The sequence below is a fragment of the Hyperolius riggenbachi genome, chromosome 4 (assembly GCF_040937935.1).
Source record: "Hyperolius riggenbachi isolate aHypRig1 chromosome 4, aHypRig1.pri, whole genome shotgun sequence".
NCBI classification, from domain to species: domain Eukaryota; kingdom Metazoa; phylum Chordata; class Amphibia; order Anura; family Hyperoliidae; genus Hyperolius; species Hyperolius riggenbachi.
In genome coordinates this window covers 405,844,645-405,863,259 of record NC_090649.1, presented here as the reverse complement: position 1 = coordinate 405,863,259, position 18,615 = coordinate 405,844,645, and the positions used below count along the sequence as shown (strand labels likewise).

Genomic DNA, 18,615 nt, shown 5'->3' with positions numbered 1-18,615 from the left:
TGTAGCGTTTCACCTAGCATTGTGCGGTTTTGTGAAGCGTTTTTGGTGTAGTAGATTTCATACATTGTTACAGTAAAGCTGTTACTGAACAGCTTCTGTAACAAAAACGCCTGAAAAAACGCTCTGAACTGCCGTTTTTCAGAACGGTTTGCGTTTTTCCTATACTTTACATTGGAGGCAGAAACGCCTCCGCAATCCAAAAAATGCCTCACCCCGGGAGTATGCGTTTCAGCAAAACGCCTCCCGCTCTGGTGTGACCCACCCCATTGAGATACATTGACCAAGCGTATCCGCAGCTGCAAGCGGCTGCAAAAACGCCGAAAAACCCGCTCGGTGTGCACCAGCCCATAAACTTGAACAGATTTTATCCACTCCTATATTTATGTACAGGGTAGCAGCTTATCAGCCACTACCCTGTACAGTACACACCGCGATGCCTTGCTAATTTTATTTGTATACCTCAGGTACCCTGAAGAGGACTAAAGCGGCTTTCACCCCTTTTGAATAATTCAGGAATGCCCTTGTAAGTGGACTAGTAAAACAGCCTGTTTTTCATAGCAAACAGAAAAGGTCACTATAGAGTTGTAGGAGAGAAGGGAAAGGCCCACCTCATCCATCAGCTCCAGCGATCGCTGCTGGATGAGGTGAGCCAAGCTGTCAATACTGCTAGTTATACACAGGGGCGCGGTAAATACACGGGGGGCGGGGACTAGAGACAAGGGGAAAGCCGGAGACACACTGGGGACAGAAGGGGACACATGGGGATACCTGGGAGACACAATAAGTGGGCAGAACATCTACAAGATGCTCGTGGAACATGGGATGCACCAGGTTTCTGTATTTTTTTTCTCTCTAGTTTTTGCCCTCTAAACCAAGGTGCGTCTAATATGCCAAAAATACAAAATACACAGGTATTTTAAATTGTAAAATTTTCAGCGATAGTGGTTCCTTAATTTTTACCATCTATCTGTTCCTGCTTCTGGAAGGATCAACATCTCACCTTTGCCCTGAAGGATTATGGGAAAAATAATGCTATGTATTAGTGGGTCAGAGTGAAAAAAACACAACTTTTTTCAAAGTTCCACAAAAGAACTTTCCATTCACTAAATGTTTTAAGGAAAAAAAAAAATCAACCTGGGATACATGAATCAAGCTGAAGTCCCACCGCTACAGACAAGTTCATTATCTCTGCGCTGAACACAGGCCTTTTGATATTCCTCCTGTAGCTCCAGTCTGCCTCCTACAATGCTGGGGCTACAGTCGTACATTATCATCACTTAAAAAAGGTCAGCTCACAGAAGGAAGCCACCAGCCAACTGCAAATCTTCGGGCTGAAGGAAATGTTCCAGCGTCTACTGGCTTAAGTCCTAATCTCTGGTCTCTTGCTATGTGCAAAAACCTGGCTGTTCTAATTATTTTATTTGTCATGGTTTCTCTTTGTAAAAATGATGGATAGCGCTGTAGCTAGCAAGGATGTCATTCCTGTAACTTCTACAAGATATATAATGTTACAAAGAGTATAAAATCTAACGTTACAGTCTACAGCTGTATAATTTACACTCACAGCTGCACAAAGCGATAGGTCTTCCGTCACTTGCAATGCTTCAAAGCATGCACCACTCATAGAAAGGAGAAATGTATATACGGCTAACATGTTTAATCGCAGAACTTATAATACTCAATTTTAGCTTAACATCTGCTTAATTTAACCCCTAAAGTGGCATATGGTGATGAAACTCACACTGCTAATTGCAGACATAAAGTACTCACGCCAAGGGAAAAGATAACGCCATAATGAGAGCTATGATTAACTAAGAGAGCAAATGGAATTATGATTGTAATCTTAAAGAGTGCAGAGTGTGAACAAGGCTGTGTCTGAAGAGCCTTGTTAGCTTCTTGCATCCTCCCACCACTTACATTCCAGTAGGGGCGCCACCATAACCTCGCTCTGCCCCTGACACAGTTCTGTATACATATGCACACGTGCGTCCCGCTGCAAGACTGCCAAGCAGGAAAAAAGGGCGCAGGAGGCTTTTCAGAAAAGAAACGGTGCTGCCACAGGGGCCCATTATAAAATTTGAGATTAGTGGAAAAGAAAGTAAATATGGGCGCACGGCGGCAGCTGCCTTCAGAAGCCAAAATGTACCTTTGCCACAAATCCTGGCTTTTATAACGGCCACGATATGCAACAAACAAGGTAAACTGATTAGCAGTAATGATCCAAAGTAGTAGCCCGATTACCGGCAAGCATTTTAAGTATCGGCACCGGGGCTTGCAGAAATTCAAATAGCAGCATTGCATAGCGGGCGCGGCGAAACAGTTGCAAATAGCGTCATTGCATAGCGGGCATGGTAATCAGGTGCCTCCGGGCACTGAAATTTAGGGTTTTTTTTCGCATACCGCAGATTTGCAGTAGAGGGGGGAAAGTTTTCCAGCTTGTATACAAATAAAATTCAAGTGGTACGCAGCTTGGCATTGAGTCAATCAAGTGCACTAAATGTCGACTTGGACTGGCCCAATTCTAAAGCCTTGTACACACTATCAATTATAATTGACCAATTTTACCACCTCCATGTAGTATGGGAGCTTACCTGCACAGTCTGCTCATAGTATTCAAAATCTTTTGGCCCTCATACAAGGTTTAAGTTGCAAACAATTTGCATTACATCGTTATGCAAGCTGGAGTCATTTGCATATAATTAAAGTAAACCTGAGATGGGGATTTAAAAAAAAAAAAAATTACTGTCCATGTGCGGCCCAGCCACACATGTGCCCGTCGCCGGGAGCATTCTACACCTACACTGTACTACTGCATAGGCGCAGAACGCTCCCGGCGACTGGGGGATCGTGCTCGGCAGTTGGAAAAAGCCGTTATTTCCCACAATGCAACAAGGCTCACAGATAGGAAACTGCCAGGACCTAGGTCAAGACATCACACTGTAGGAGGGGTTTCACTACAATATTAGCTATATAGACCCCCTTGACTATCTATTCAAAAAAAGGTAAAGATTTCTCATGGGAACGGAGGTATTGGCTACTGATTGGGATAAAGTTCAATCCTTGGTTACAGTTCCTCTTTTAAGCTTCTGTCACAGCTTCAAGGACCACTATGATGAAAAACTGTTAAATGTAAAATACATGTGCATATTTATAAAAAGTACATTTCTCCAAGATACAAATGCAATAAATGCTATATAAATTATTTGAGAAGATAGTAGATCTTTCAGATTTTTACAACCTTCTGTAAACGACAGTGACAGTGTAATTTATAGTACATTCTGTTCTGGGACAAATGTAGGTTGTATCTGTATGCATACACGTGTTTTACATTTTTAGGCATAGTGGACCTTTTGCAATGAAGTTCAAGGAGAAGGCCTATGCAGCAGACAGAAAGTAATACAGTGGTTTGCAAAAGTATTCGGCCCCCTTGAAGTTTTCCACATTTTGTCATATTACTGCCACAAACATGAATCATTCTTATTGTAATTCCACGTGAAAGACCAATACAAAGTGGTGTACACGTGAGAAGTGGAACGGAAATCATACATGATTCCAAACATTTAAAAAAAAAAAAAAATAAGTGCAAAGTGGGGTGTGCGTAATTATTCAGCCCCCCAAGTCAATACTTTGTAGAACCACCTTTTGCTGCAATTACAGCTGCCAGTCTTTCAGGGTATGTCCCTACCAGCTTTGCATATCTAGAGACTGAAATCCTTGCCCATTCTTCTTTGCAAAACAGCTCCAGCTCAGTCAGATTAGATGGACAGCGTTTGTGAACAGCACTTTTCAGATCTTGCCACAGATTCTCGATTGGATTTAGATCTGGACTCTGACTAGGCCATTCTAACACATGAATATGTTTTGTTTTAAACCATTCCATTGATGCCCTGGCTATATGTTTAGGGTTGTTGTCCTGCTGGAAGGTGAACCTCCGCCCCAGTCTCAAGTCTTTTGCAGACTCCAAGAGGTTTTCTTCCAAGATTGCGCTGTATTTGGCTCCATCCATCTTCCCATAAACTCTGACCAGCTTCCCTGTCCCTGCTGAGGAGAAGCACCCCCAGAGCATGATGCTGCCACCACCATATTTGACAGTGGGGATGGTGTGTTCAGAGTGATGTGCAGTGTTAGTTTTCGACCACACATAGCGTTTTGCATTTTGACCAAAAAGTTCCATTTTGGTTTCATCTGACCAGAGCACCTTCTTCAACATGTTTGCTGTGTCCCCCACATGGCTTGTGGCAAACTGCAAACGGGACTTCTTATGCTTTTCTGTTAACAATGGCTTTCTTTTTGCCACTCTGCCATAAAGGCCAACTTTGTGCAGTGCACGACTAATAGTTGTCCTATGGACACTCAGATTCCCCCACCTGAGCTGTAGATCTCTGCAGCTCGTCCAGAGTCACCATGGGCCTCTTGACTGCATTTCTGATCAGCGCTCTCCATGTTTGGCCTGTGAGTTTAGGTGGATGGCCTTGTCTTGGTAGGTGTACAGTTGTGCCATACTCTTTCCATTTCTGAATGATCGTTTGAACAGTGCTCTGTGGGATGTTCAAGGGTTTGGAAATCTTTTTGTAGCCTAAGCCTGCTTTAAATTTCTCAATAACTTTATCCCTGACCTGTCTGGTGTGTTCTTTGGACTTCATGGGGTTGTTTCTCCCAATATTCTCTTAGACAACCTCTGAGGCCATCACAGAGAAGCAGTATTTGTACTGACATTAGATTACACACAGGTGCACTCTATTTAGTCATCAGCACTCATCAGGCAATGTCTATGGGCAACTGACTGCACTCAGACCAAAGGGGGCTGAATAATTATGTACACCCCACTTTGCAATCAATTTCCTTAAATCATGTATGATTTTCGTTCCACTTCTCACTTGCACACCACTTTGTATTGGTCTTTCACATAAAATTCCAATAAAATTGATTCATGTTTGTGGCAGTAACATGACCAAATGTGAAAAACCTCAAGGGGGCCGAATACTTTTGCAAACCACTGTACCTTTCCATAGAGAAGACAATGATGGATATCATACATACATAAATAGTTTACACACAATGCAATCAGAAAAGGCAGCAAGTACAAAACTCATACATAGTTCAGGAGTGGTAATATAAAAACATTCAGCAATATAGGTAAAATATTCATTCGATTAAAAAATAAATAAATAGTACAACAAAAAACAAAACATTAAGGTGAGGACTCTGCCCTTGTAACTTATACAGGATAGAAAGGTGGGGCCACAAGCTAAGGAGTCGAAAGGGCAAGAAAATGAGGCAATGAGCCTTGACATCTGAGGCAGGAGTAAACATATCTATGAACAGGGACTGTGACCGATTATAAGAATGACTGATGAGGTGTGTTTTAAGGGTGCGTTTGAAGTTACCTATACATGGTTGCATCATCAATCGTGCATGCATTTGGTGGCACAGGTTTCTAGAAGAATAATACATTTGAACTGCATACAAGAATTGGTGTGCGAGATTCAAATTCACATCAAGGCGCGTTAGCACAGTAGGTGTGCTGGACAAGGCTGCAGTATGAGGAGGTGTGCTGGACAAGGCTACAGTATGAGGTGTGCTGGACAAGGCTGCAGTATGAGGAGGTGTGCTGGACAAGGCCGCAGTATGAGGAGGTGTGCTGGACAAGGCTGCAGTATGAGAAGGTGTGCTGGACAAGGCTGCAGTATATAGAGGTATGCTGGACAAGGCTGCAGTATATAGAGGTATGCTGGACAAAGCTGCAGTATATAGAGGTATGCTGGACAAGGCTGCAGTATGAGGAAGTGTGCTGGACAAGGCTGCAGTATAAGGAGGTGTGCTGGACAAGGCTGCAGTATAAGAAGGTGTGCTGGACAACGCCGCAGGGTGAGGAGGTGTGCTGGACAACGCTGCAGTGAGAGGAGGTGTGCTGGACAACGCTGCAGTGAGTGGAGGTGTGCTGGACAACGCTGCAGTGAGTGGAGGTGTGCTGGACAAGACTGCAGCATGAGGTGGTGTGCTGGACAAGACTGCAGCATGAGGTGGTGTGCTGGACAAGGCTGCAGTATAAAGAGGTGTGCTGGACAACGCGGCAGTGTGAGGAGGTGTGCTGGACAACGCGGCAGTGTGAGGAGGTGTGCTGGACAACGCGGCAGTGTGAGGAGGTGTGCTGGACAACGCGGCAGTGTGAGGAGGTGTGCTGGACAACGCGGCAGTGTGAGGAGGTGTGCTGGACAACGCCGCAGTGTGAGGAGGTGTGCTGGACAACGCGGCAGTGTGAGGAGGTGTGCTGGACAACGCCGCAGTGTGAGGAGGTGTGCTGGACAACGCCGCAGTGTGAGGAGGTGTGCTGGACAACGCCGCAGTGTGAGGAGGTGTGCTGGACAACGCCGCAGTGTGAGGAGGTGTGCTGGACAACGCCGCAGTGTGAGGAGGTGTGCTGGACAAGACTGCAGCATGAGGTGGTGTGCTGGACAAGGCTGCAGTATGAGGTGTGCTTGACAAGGCCGCAGTATGAGGAGGTGTGCTGGACAACGCCGCAGTGTGAGGTGTGCTGGACAACGCCGCAGTGTGAGGAGGTGTGCTGGACAAGGCTGTAGTATGAGGAAGTGTGCTGGACAAGGCTGCAGTATGAGGAAGTGTGCTGGACAAGACTGCAGTATGAGGAGGTGTGCTGGACAACGCCACAGTGTGAAGAGGTGTGCTGGACAACGCCGCAGTGTGAGGAGGTGTGCTGGACAAGACTGCAGCATGAGGTGGTGTGCTGGACAAGGCTGCAGTGTGAGGAGGTGTGCTGGACAAGGCTGCAGTGTGAGGAGGTGTGCTGGACAAGGCTGCAGTATGAGGTGTGCTGGACAAGGCCGCAGTATGAGGAGGTGTGCTGGACAACCCCGCAGTGTGAAGAGGTGTGCTGGACAACGCCGCAGTGTGAGGAGGTGTGCTGGACAACGCCGCAGTGTGAGGAGGTGTGCTGGACAACGCCGCAGTGTGAGGAGGTGTGCTGGACAACGCCGCAGTGTGAGGAGGTGTGCTGGACAACGCCGCAGTGTGAGGAGGTGTGCTGGACAACGCCGCAGTGTGAGGAGGTGTGCTGGACAACGCCGCAGTGTGAGGAGGTGTGCTGGACAACGCCGCAGTGTGAGGAGGTGTGCTGGACAACGCCGCAGTGTGAGGAGGTGTGCTGGACAACGCCGCAGTGTGAGGAGGTGTGCTGGACAACGCCGCAGTGTGAGGAGGTGTGCCGGACAAGGCTGCAGTATGAGGTGTGCTGGACAAGGCCGCAGTATGAGGAGGTGTGCTGGACAAGGCTGCAGTATGAGGAGGTGTGCTGGACAAGGCTGCAGTATATAGAGGTATGCTGGACAAGGCTGAAGTATATAGAGGTGTGCTGGACAAGGCTGTAGTATGAGGAGGTGTGCTGGACAAGGCTGCAGCATGAGGTGGTGTGCTGGACAAGGCTGCAGTATGAGGAAGTGTGCTGGACAAGACTGCAGCATGAGGTGGTGTGCTGGACAAGGCTGCAGTGTGGGGAGGTGTGCTGGACAAGGCTGCAGTATGAGGAGGTGTGCTGGACAAGGCTGCAGTATGAGGAGGTGTGCTGGACAAGGCTGCAGTATGAGGAGGTGTGCTGAACAAGGCTGCAGTATGAGGAGGTGTGCTGGACAAGGCTGCAGTGTGAGGAGGTGTGCTGGACAAAGCTGCAGTATGAGGTGTGCTGGGCAAAGCTGCAGTATGAGGAGGTATGCTGGGCAAGGCTGCAGTATATAGAGGTATGCTGGACAAGGCTGCAGTATATAGAGGTATGCTGGACAAGGCTGAAGTATGAGGTGTGCTGGACAAGGCTGTAGTATGAGGAGGTGTGCTGGACAAGGCTGCAGTATAAGGAGGTATGCTGGGCAAGGCTGCAGTATAAGGAGGTGTGCTGGACAAGGCTGCAGTATGAGGAGGTGTGCTGGACAAGGCTGCAGTATGAGGAGGTGTGCTGGACAAGGCCGCAGTATGAGGAGGTGTGCTGGACAAGGCCGCAGTATGAGGAGGTGTGCTGGACAAGGCTGCAGTATAAGGAGGTATGCTGGGCAAGGCTGCAGCATGAGGTGGTGTGCTGGACAAGGCTGCAGTATGAGGAGGTGTGCTGGACAAGACTGCAGCATGAGGTGGTGTGCTGGACAAGGCTGCAGTATGAGGAGGTGTGCTGGACAAGGCTGCAGTGTGAGGAGGTGTGCTGGACAAAGCTGCAGTATGAGGTGTGCTGGGCAAAGCTGCAGTATGAGGAGGTGTGCTGGACAAGGCTGTAGTATGAGGAGGTGTGCTGGACAAAGCCGCAGTATGAGGAGGTGTGCTGGACAAGGCCGCAGTATGAGGAGGTGTGCTGGACAAGGCTGCAGTATGAGGAGGTGTGCTGGACAAGGCTGCAGTATGAGGAGGTGTGCTGGACAAGGCTGCAGTATGAGGAGGTGTGCTGGACAAGGCTGCAGTATGAGGAGGTGTGCTGGACAAGGCTGAAGTATGAGGTGTGCTGGACAAGGCTGCAGTATGAGGAGGTGTGCTGGACAAGGCTGCAGTATGAGGAGGTGTGCTGGACAAGGCTGCAGTATGAGGAGGTGTGCTGGACAAGGCTGCAGTATGAAGAGGTGTGCTGGACAAGGCTGCAGTATGAAGAGGTGTGCTGGACAAGGCTGCAGTATGAAGAGGTGTGCTGGACAAGGCTGCAGTATGAGGAGGTGTGCTGGAAAAGGCTGTAGTATGAGGAGGAAAAATATTCTAACCCGTTACCATTGCAGAAGTTACAACTTACAATTCTAGAACAGATTTAGGACTGCAAACTAAAGTATCATACTACTCAGGCCTGGATTTACACAGGAGCCCATAGGCACAGATGTCCTGGCACCTTAGACTTCGCCCGCCATGAACCTACAAAACCTTGCCTAACACCACAGGTATGCTGGCTGGCCCAGTTGTCACTTCTTCCTTACTTCCCCCTTGCCCATCATAGGTAGCTTCAGGTCTCACTTAGCATTAGGGAGGTACCCTCAGTATTACGTAGCTAGTGGTGCCCCCAACTGAAGGGAGATCTCATCAGTGGAATGACGAGAGCTGGGTGAGTAACGTCTCATGTATGCTGTTTGGGCCTCTGCATAGGGAAGGAGGCACTAGGAGAGGGGAGTGAGCATCCTCTCCATCATCAAGCACCTGTAGGCACGTGCCTACAGTGCCTTATGGTAAATCTGGTCCTGATACTACTTACAAGAGGACTTTAAAAAAGGTTTGATATCCCAGTTTCAGCAACAAAAAACACTTCCCAAAGCTACTGTATATATTGGTATGTAGCCCCTCCCTCCCAATGAGGCTTATCCTAAGCTGTTCACTATGCAGAATTCTCTCCACCAGAGCATTCTGGGAGACCAGCAATGTTTTTGTACTGGCTTTAGAAGTCTCAATAAACGAACATTCCACAGAGAGGCTGTTGTGAAGCGCTGACATAATTTGTGGAAGAGTTTCATCACAAGATCAGCCATACAGAGCCTCCTGATGAACCGTTTGAGAAAAATAATAGATTTCTCATGGGAAAGGGGGTATCAGCTACTGATTGGAATGAAGTTCAATTCTTGGTTACGGTTTCTCTTTTAGTTACAATTCCTCTTTAAAGGATACACAAGGTGACATGTGACATGATGAGATAGACATGTATGTACAGTGCTGAACACACAAAAACTATGTTGTGCTCCCTTTTTTTCTTTGCCTGAAAGAGTTAAAAATCAGGTAGGCAAGTGACAGGACCCGTCTGGGTCGGGACTGGATAGGACTATAGCATAACCCTCACTGATGAGGCATTACAACCATAAAAAAAAAAAAAAAAAAAAACGTTCCTGGAAGAAAATGGCTTCTAAAAACAGCAAGGAGAAAAAAAGGTTCAATAGTTCATAGATTTTTAGCTCTTGCATACTTCAATGAATAGATTATTGAGCATAGACAATGGAACAGTAAAAATGTAAAAACTAGATTTAATTTAAAGAGGAACTGTAACGTTAAAACGTCCCCTGGGGGGTACTCACCTCGGGTGGGGGAAGCCTCCGGATCCTAATGAGGCTTCCCACGCCGTCCTCCGTCCCTCAGGGGTCTCGCTGCAGCCCTCCGTGCAAAATGACGTCATTGTTTACCTTCCCGGCTCCTGCGCAGGCGCTCTGACGGCTGTCGGCTCCGAAGTAGGCGGAAATACCCGATCGCCGTCGGGTCTGCTCTACTGCGCAGGCGCAAGTTTCCGGCGCCTGCGCAGTAGAGCAGACCCGACTGAGATCGGGTATTTCCGTCTACTTCGGAGCCGAGAGCAGCCACAGCGCCGCCGCTGGAGCCAGCAAAGGTAAATATTGAAGTCACAGTCGGGTCTGTCGCCGGCTGTTCGGAGGGCTGCAGCGAGATCCCCGTGGGACAGAGGACGGCGTGGGAAGCCTCATTAGGATCAGGAGGCTTCCCCCACCCGAGGTGAGTACCCCCCAGGGGATGTTTCTGATGTTACAGAGTCTCTTTAAAAATAGAATAAAACTGGGGAATTTCTAAGAAATTACATACATTAGATACAAATATTTATCTCATCAGTTTATTTTCACCTCGTGTTTCCTTTAAAGAGAACCTGAACTGAAAGTAAAAAGTCAAACTAAACATACACAGGTCATACTTACCTCCCCATATAGTCTGCTCATAAATCTCTTTCTCCTCACCTGCGCCCTCTTTTTGACCACCATGAACGATGGAATTCTTTGTCCTCCATTTTGAAAATTGCCATTACACCATAACAGCTTCCTGATCAGCACACTGTTAAACTGTTATATCGCCCACTTGAGCCATAGGGAAACATGGACATTACCTTGCACATTCAGGTTTAACTGACAGCTGCTGATTTATAACTGACAGCACTGTAAGAAGAAAATGGTGAGCTTTTGAGAGGAACTGATCGCAAGGTAAGTATGTAGTATTCATTTGCAGCTACATCATGTGTTTATTTTAAATAATTTTACTCAGTTCAGGTTCCCTTTAAGTCACTGAAATAAAAGCTCTCACCAGCTCATCTTTTACTGGATGCTCCTTCGGATTGACACCCTGTGTGACCAGATACACTGAAATAGATAAACAAAAACATGAGGACTTTCGTTCCCATTTCTCCTTTTCCTTCAGTACTGACATAAATCTCTACCTACCCCAGAACAGAGAGTTTAAGGCGTAAGCAGATAGCAGATCTAGTTTCGCTTGTTCCATTGGCTCCAGCTGTGAAAAAAATAAACACAAATCGCTATATTAGCGAAATCTAGATTCATGAAAATCCCACAGTAACAGCGCTATTAAAAGGTGCTTAGGTGGCTTTGCTCCGCAGCTCATGAAACCAGTTATTGGAATAACACAAGCATTTATTTATAAATGTTGTGACTGCTTGCACCTACATCGGATGGCTTGCTGAGGCCTACACTGTTACTATAACATCCCGCAGGCCAGATGTGGCTGAATGCTATATGTCAACACCGGAGAGACAGGAAATGAGTTGAGCACAAACCCGAGAGCTGGAACACATAGTCCACTGAAGGCCGTGTGTGTGCCAGAAAGACTTTACTGGCCCTGTGAGTGAATAAAGTATGTGGGCTGCTGAAGAGAGGCTGCCTGGCATAGGGTGGAGCGCTCCACCAAATCTATGCGCAAGTGACATATGTGAGACAGTTGTATATAAATAGATGGAAGCCAGAGCATTACGGCACACCAGTCGCCTACACCGCTGAGGCAGCCATGTAATGGGCAGAGCCAATATGAGCCCATGCCTCAGTGATGTCACCAGTTTCCAGTGAAATCATGTGTAATATTGCTTCTGGCTCGCAAAACTCCCGCTCACACTGCGTGGTGACCAGTAATGCTTTAAAGGTTAACAGTTACCAAGTACAATTCTGTAAACTAACATTTCTGCTGCTAAGCAATGTGGTGCCAGATCACTCCTTTACTATTCAGTGCAGCACCCCTCCTCCTCATGAATGCTACCGGAATCCCCACAGGGCCTATGTAAGTGCCGACTAAATCACATCATCACACAGTACAGTATAGCACAGAGGTCCCAACTGGCATAGATACAATGAGGAATGCTATAGAAATCTGGGAAGAACTGCATGAAAAACTAAAGGAATAACAGCACCAAACTGAACCTGGTTTGCAGTAACCATATGGTAGAGTTTATAAATAATGGACTCCCGAGGCAAGCGCTTATCTATTTTTACTCACCTGGAGCTTCTTCCAGCCCCTAGCAGCCATTTAAGTCCCTCACTCGCGACCCCCCCCCCCCCCAGCAGCGGGTCGCCACTTCTACACCCATGGCGCCAGATGACGTGGACACGCGAGTGCCCGCGCAGGCACAGAAGCACCGACCTGCCACTCGGTACGGGCGGCCAGCGGGACACAGGAGGACCGGAGCTGCAGCGAAGGACTCAAATGGCTGCTAGGGGCTGGAAGAAGCCCCAGGTGAGTAAAAATACATTAAAAGCGTTCGCCTCGTGAGTCCTTTAAAACTTCTTCACTGTAAAATACTGAATTTTTTCCCATGCATTTTTCGCATCACAATTAGTGTTTGTATGCACATTTTTGCACACTAAAGGTTGTCACACGAACACCATACAATAAAATGATCCAGTTTTATGGAAATTCAATAAAAACGATCAGTTGTCATGAAAAATCTAAAGCTTTTTTTTTTTTCATTTGTTCGAGAAATCTGATCGAATTCCCTGTTTTTATTCAACAAAAGAAGATTGAGAGTGTTGGAATTTTCTATGGTGTGTGGTAGATTGAACTATTGCTGTGCTGTACAGAACCAAGCAATTTTTTTATGAATTTTCAATCATGTTGTTCATAATTGGGGGAAAATTTAACGTGTAAAACAGTGTTGGTACAGATTTTTGAAATGTTACAATGAGTCAGAAAAATTGATTGAAATTCTTGATTTGAAAATATTAAAAATGTATTTTGTGTGGCCACCTTTAGTCTTCTGAAGAAAAAAAAAAAAAAAAAAAAAGGTTCCATACTCCCCCAAGAAGAGGGATGGCTCTGGATGTGATAGAGTCTTCCTGGTCCTCTCTCAGTCTCCTCATTCCCGCTGTCCCTTTTAAATTTCCCCAACTGCTTCTACCAGTCTCCTCAGAAGCCTTCAGTTTTTGAATCTCCAAGTACTTCCGATGATGAGTGCAATGCAAGGGAGTCCGTGCTCAGGTCTCTGTACTTGGAGACCCAAGTTTATACGACAGTGTTCTCCCCAGAATTTCTTTTTCAGCCGGATGGCATGAAAAAGTAGCCGGGTTTGGTTTACGACGGGAGAATGCTTACAGCATAGGAGGCGGATAAGGAGGTGAGCCGATTATAGCCGGGTGGCTAGATTAAAAACCTGTATAATTCAGATGTGCATTCTACCATGCAAGACATTATTTGACATAATGTAATGTTAAAGCGGACCTGAACTCAGAACTTCCTCTCTGCTCTAAAAGATACACAACAGCATAATAACCTTTACAGAAAAACATTTTTGTTACAGCTGATACAAATCCTGCAATAAATCTGCAGTGTTTTTACTTCCTGCTTTCATGGAAGCAGACATACTGTTAACATGTGCTTTCAAATGAACTTATCTGCCTTATCTGCCGTGGCAGTCAGCTGACACAGCTAAGGGATCAAATTACAATTTGTGATTAGTCACAGATGAGGGGGAATTAGACAAGCTAAACATTCTAAATACATACAGGGTGCATTTCTCTATGTTTTCCTTCTGTCCTGTGCAAGAGTTCAGGTCCACTTTAAAGTCAGATAGCAGGTCTATTTTAACAGCCTATCAGACTTATGCTACGTACACACATGCGACAACGATCGTTCGTTGTGAACGACGAACAAACTTTTAATTGATGAAAGAACGACCTAAGTAAAGTTAGTTTTTAAATGTGTGTAACGATCTGATTGTTAGAACAAACGTTACATCACGTAAAGCAACGATTGCGCTTGCGCATAAAAATGATAAGTCTCATGGAGAAATAGTGAAATGCGCATGTCAAGCCTAGTACGAACGACCGTTTCCAACGATGTACTACTTTTGCAAACGATCGTCATTGGTAAAAATCCGCCAAGCTAGATGGTTCGTTTTTAACGATCTAGCTCGTCCGTCGTTAGACTTAATGATCGTTGGTTGCTTTTTTTAAACGATCATCGTTTGAAATGATCGGGGAGCGATCGTTTTAAACGACTATAGTCGCATGTGTGTACGCACCTTTACTTCAGTGTTGTATTGTTTTTCAACATTTCTTTATTGTGCTAACATCCTAATAGGGAAGGTTAACCAAAACCTAAGTACCAAAAAGCAGCACACCAAAACTAGTGCAGCCGATATAAGCATACAGCACATTGCACTGACTGTGCTACCAACTCCATAAAGGCGCCAGGCGCTGTACTTGGCTACACAACTTCTATAGTTACTCCTATCTTTGTTATTGCCTGAGGAAGCGGGCTACAGACCCACGAGATGCGTTGCATTTGTTCTGGAGTACAAATTAAATCTTGTTTAAACCATACATAGTGGTTGTGTTTGGTTTTGGAGAGGTAAGTCCACTCTTGCCCCCCATCTTTTATCTGTTTTTACCTATGATCAATTTTTACTCTGCTGGCGCCTCGGTTTCCATTGCCATAAAGCAGAGCATCAGTTCTTGGTTTAGAAGTTTGTAAACCAACTATGGCATCAATATGCAGCAGCACAAAGACCATCAAGCTACAGCTGGAATAGCGCCTAACAAGTCAGGCCAAGGAACTTCAGCTCATCTATGGCTCAAACTGCGGTTCCTAAATAATCACAGCTCTATGTGGGACACAGCACTAAAATAGAACTTATTTACTGCTTAAAGGAGGAACTTTACCCCAGGACTGAACTTCATCCCAATCAGTAGCCGATACCCCCTTTCCCGTGAGAAATCTTTACCTTTTCTAAATTAGATGATCAAAGGGGTCTGCGTGGCTGATATTATGGTTAAACCCCTCCCACAGTGTGAAGTCATGGCCATGGTCCTGACAATTTGCTATCTGTGAACAGTGTTGCATTATGGGAAATAATGGCTTTTTCCAACTGCCAAGCAAGCAGTATCTCCCTCTGTGCGTAGAACATTCCATACAGATCCCCTGGCAGAACTAAAGATGTCACAACCAGCGATACGTTTAGGAATATGAATCAGGGAGATGAAAGATTCTACAATGGGCAAACACTGACTAAATAATCTATAAATACTGTAAATATTGTAAAAAATAAGCATTTCTATTCATTATGTCATTTGCTATACTTCCTCTTTAACCACTTGCCGACCGCACACTCATAACGTGCGTCGGCAAAGTGGCAGCTGCAGGACCAGCGACGCAGTACTGCGTCGCCAGCTGCAGCCTAATTAATCAGGAAGCAGCCGCTCGTACGAGCGGCTGCTTCCTGTCAAATCACGACGGGGGGCTCCGTGAATAGCCTGCGGGCCGCCGATGGCGGCTCGCAGGCTAGATGTAAACACAAGCGGAAATAATCCGCTTTGTTTACATTTGTACGGCGCTGCTGCGCAGCAGCGCCGTAAGGCAGATCGGCGATCCCCGGCCAATCAGCGGCCGGGGATCGCCGCCATGTGACAGGGGACATCCTGTCACTGGCTGCACAGGACGGATAGCCGTCCTGTGCAGCCCCGATCACCGGGGGAGGCAGCAGGTAGGAGAGGGAGGGGGGAATTTCGCCGCGGAGGGGGGCTTTGAGGTGCCCCCCCCGCCACCCACAGCAGGCAGGAGAGATCAGACCCCCCCAGCACATCATCCCCATAGGGGGGAAAAAAGGGGGGCAATCTGATCTCCCTGCCTGCACCCTGATCTGTGCTGGGGGCTGCAGAGCCCACCCAGCACAGATCAATCAAACCAGCGCTGGTCCTTAAGGGGGGGTAAAGGGTGGGTCCTCAAGTGGTTAAAGTGGACCAGAACTCAGATCTTAACCTCTGCTTTAAAAGATAAACAACAGCATAATAACCTTTAAAGAAAAACATTTCTTTGTTACAGCAGATACAAATCCTACAATAAATTTGCACTGTTTCTACTTCCTGCTTGCATGGAAGCAGACATATTGTTAAAATCCTGTGTTTTCCAATTACTATCTGCTGTGGCAGTCAGCTGACACAACTAAGGGATCAAATTACAACTTGTGTTTAGACGCAGGTGAGGGGGAATTAGACTAAACTCTCTATATACATACAAGGGTGCATTTCTATATGCTTTCCTTCTGTCCTGTGCAAGATTTCAGGTCCACTTTAAACTGCACAGGTCCCCTTTAAGTATACTCACATGTCTGACTTGAAGCTTTAACTTTCATTTCCAAATTCACACCGCCAGTGCAGTCTCTCACAGAGAGGTAGAAACCGGCAAGAACAGAAGTTTCAGCAAAATACTTAAATTGTGTATGTGTTGCAGATACTTGGCAGAAAGATCCCTGTATGATCTCACCAAAGTGCATTGCTGCCACCATCAGGCATAAATCTAGAATGAGGCTAATCCCAATTCATTACAGGGATCAGCGGACCACTTACAGATAGCTCTCGAGAAGCATCCTGTGCCACAGAACGCTACTACTCACCACAACCTGCTCCTACAGCAATGGACTATGGTACATCATATTTATAAGGAACTGTAGTGAAAATGACGTAATTAATAAAATTACTTATTATTTACAATATTAACTTATAAATTATTTAGTCAGTGTTTGCCCATCGTAAAAGCTTTCCTCTCCCCGATTTCAACTCTGAAATGTATCACAGGTGGTGACATCTTTAGTTCTGCCAGGTGATCTGTACGGAACGTTTGTTACTGAGTGTTCTATGCACAGAGGGAGATACGGCTTGCTTGGCATTTGGAAAAAAAAAAGCAGTTATTTCACTTAAAGATAATCTGTACTCTAAAATTATTACAATAAAAAAAGCATACCATTCTATTCATTATGTTCTCCTTGGCCCCTCTGTGCTGGTTCTGCCACCCCCTGCTGCAATCCTGGCTTGTAATTGCCAGTTTTAGGCAGTGTTTACAAACAAAAAACATGGCTGCTAACCAGAGTGTGATAGGCTGAGAGGAGCTCAGTCTGTGACTCATACAGAGCCTGGAGGGGGCGTGGAGAGGGTGTGTATAACTTCTACCTATCACAGCAGAGCAGCACATTCCTGCCTGAGCCGACAAAGCTGACAAAGGAAAGAACATTAGATTATATATCAGAGATAATACAGCCACTGTGCAACTAGGAAAGGCTCCAGTAAGACAGACCACATTAGAACAGGTACAGGAACTTATAGGATAAAATAAATAAGGCTGAACATTGTGTTACAGAGTCTCTTTAAAGCAATGAGGTTCACAGACAGCAAACTGTCAGGACCATGGTCATGACATCACACCGTGGGAGGGGTTTCCCCACCTCCCCACAATACCAGCCATACAGACCCCCCCCCCCCCCACCCCCCCCTGCTCTATTAAAGAAAAGGAAATGATTACTTGTGAGAAAGGGGATATTGGCTACTGATTGAAATGAATTTCAACCCTCTCTTTAAATTCTTTTTAAATCCTACTTAAAAAGTATCTACAAAATGAAAGGTAAATGGGAGATGCCAGATGAAGTACAAAAAAAAAATTGCAGTATACTGTATATTTAAAAAAATTTAAATAAAAAGCTGAAAAAAAACATCGACTTCCATGGGATGAATAAATCTAATGGTTTCCTAGAGAAAGGGGATGCAAATCGGTAAAAGTGCGCATACATTGGTCAATTTTCACTGATATCCCTGGCAGCTTCAATTATTTTGATCGAATCTGCCTGAGATCGATGACGCAATGGTGCTGCCCGATTGTAATTTCAATTAAGTTCAAGCTGAAATTGACAATCAATCCAACATGCAAAGGTAGCGCTTGAAACTGGTTGGTCGGTTGAGTGGTAGCAAGCAACATTTGGTTTCCTAACAACCGGTGGACCTCCCAGCAACCTCCCCCCATGTGTAATGTGTATCCTCTGGCGAGTGTGGAAGCGGTGCTAAGCTCAACTGTCTGCTTTCGCCCCTACGTCAGTGTCCTGAGTCGCCTCTACGTCAGAGTCCTGAGCAGCCCCTACGTCAGTGTCCTGAGCAGAGTCTTCTCTACACACCACCGTTGGGCGCCTGTACCACACGCCCTGTTCGCATGTGTGTGTGCATGAGTTCATGAACATGCTGCCAAGACACAGGGTACAGACACTCGGCACCGACAAAGAGAAGAGGCTGGAGGAGTCTGGTTGGCAAACAGGTGACCTCAGCACCACTTACAGGCGCACCATGAGCCAAGGGTTACACTATACACCTAAGGACCCCGAGTAGGCGGAGATGGCTGTACAGATATCCAACAGATTTCATGGTGTAATCTATTGGAAATATGTTTGCACTACACTGGCGGCAACAGATTCCTCTCTGATCAGATTCCATCAAAGTAGACAATGAAAAAACTTAATTTTTAAATAAAAATGCAGAGTTTTTCTTTAAAGCGGTATTAAGCTCACACGGTCTACAATTTGAGTTCAGACAGCTGCTTAGATACTGACACAGAGGGAGAGGGAGT

The 18,615-nt window shown here is 46.0% G+C and overlaps 1 protein-coding gene across 1 annotated transcript in view; it reads right to left on the bottom strand.

Moving 5' to 3' along the window:
* Positions 1–18,615, bottom strand: part of C1D (C1D nuclear receptor corepressor) — a 53,644-nt gene that overhangs the window by 12,806 nt on the left and 22,223 nt on the right. Inside the window, exons 3-4 of the mRNA XM_068232318.1 lie at positions 11,175–11,241; positions 11,038–11,093 (exon numbers count right to left, since the gene is read on the bottom strand). Of these exons, the coding sequence (XP_068088419.1) occupies positions 11,038–11,093; positions 11,175–11,241 (123 nt within the window). The remainder of the gene's footprint in view (positions 1–11,037; positions 11,094–11,174; positions 11,242–18,615) is intronic.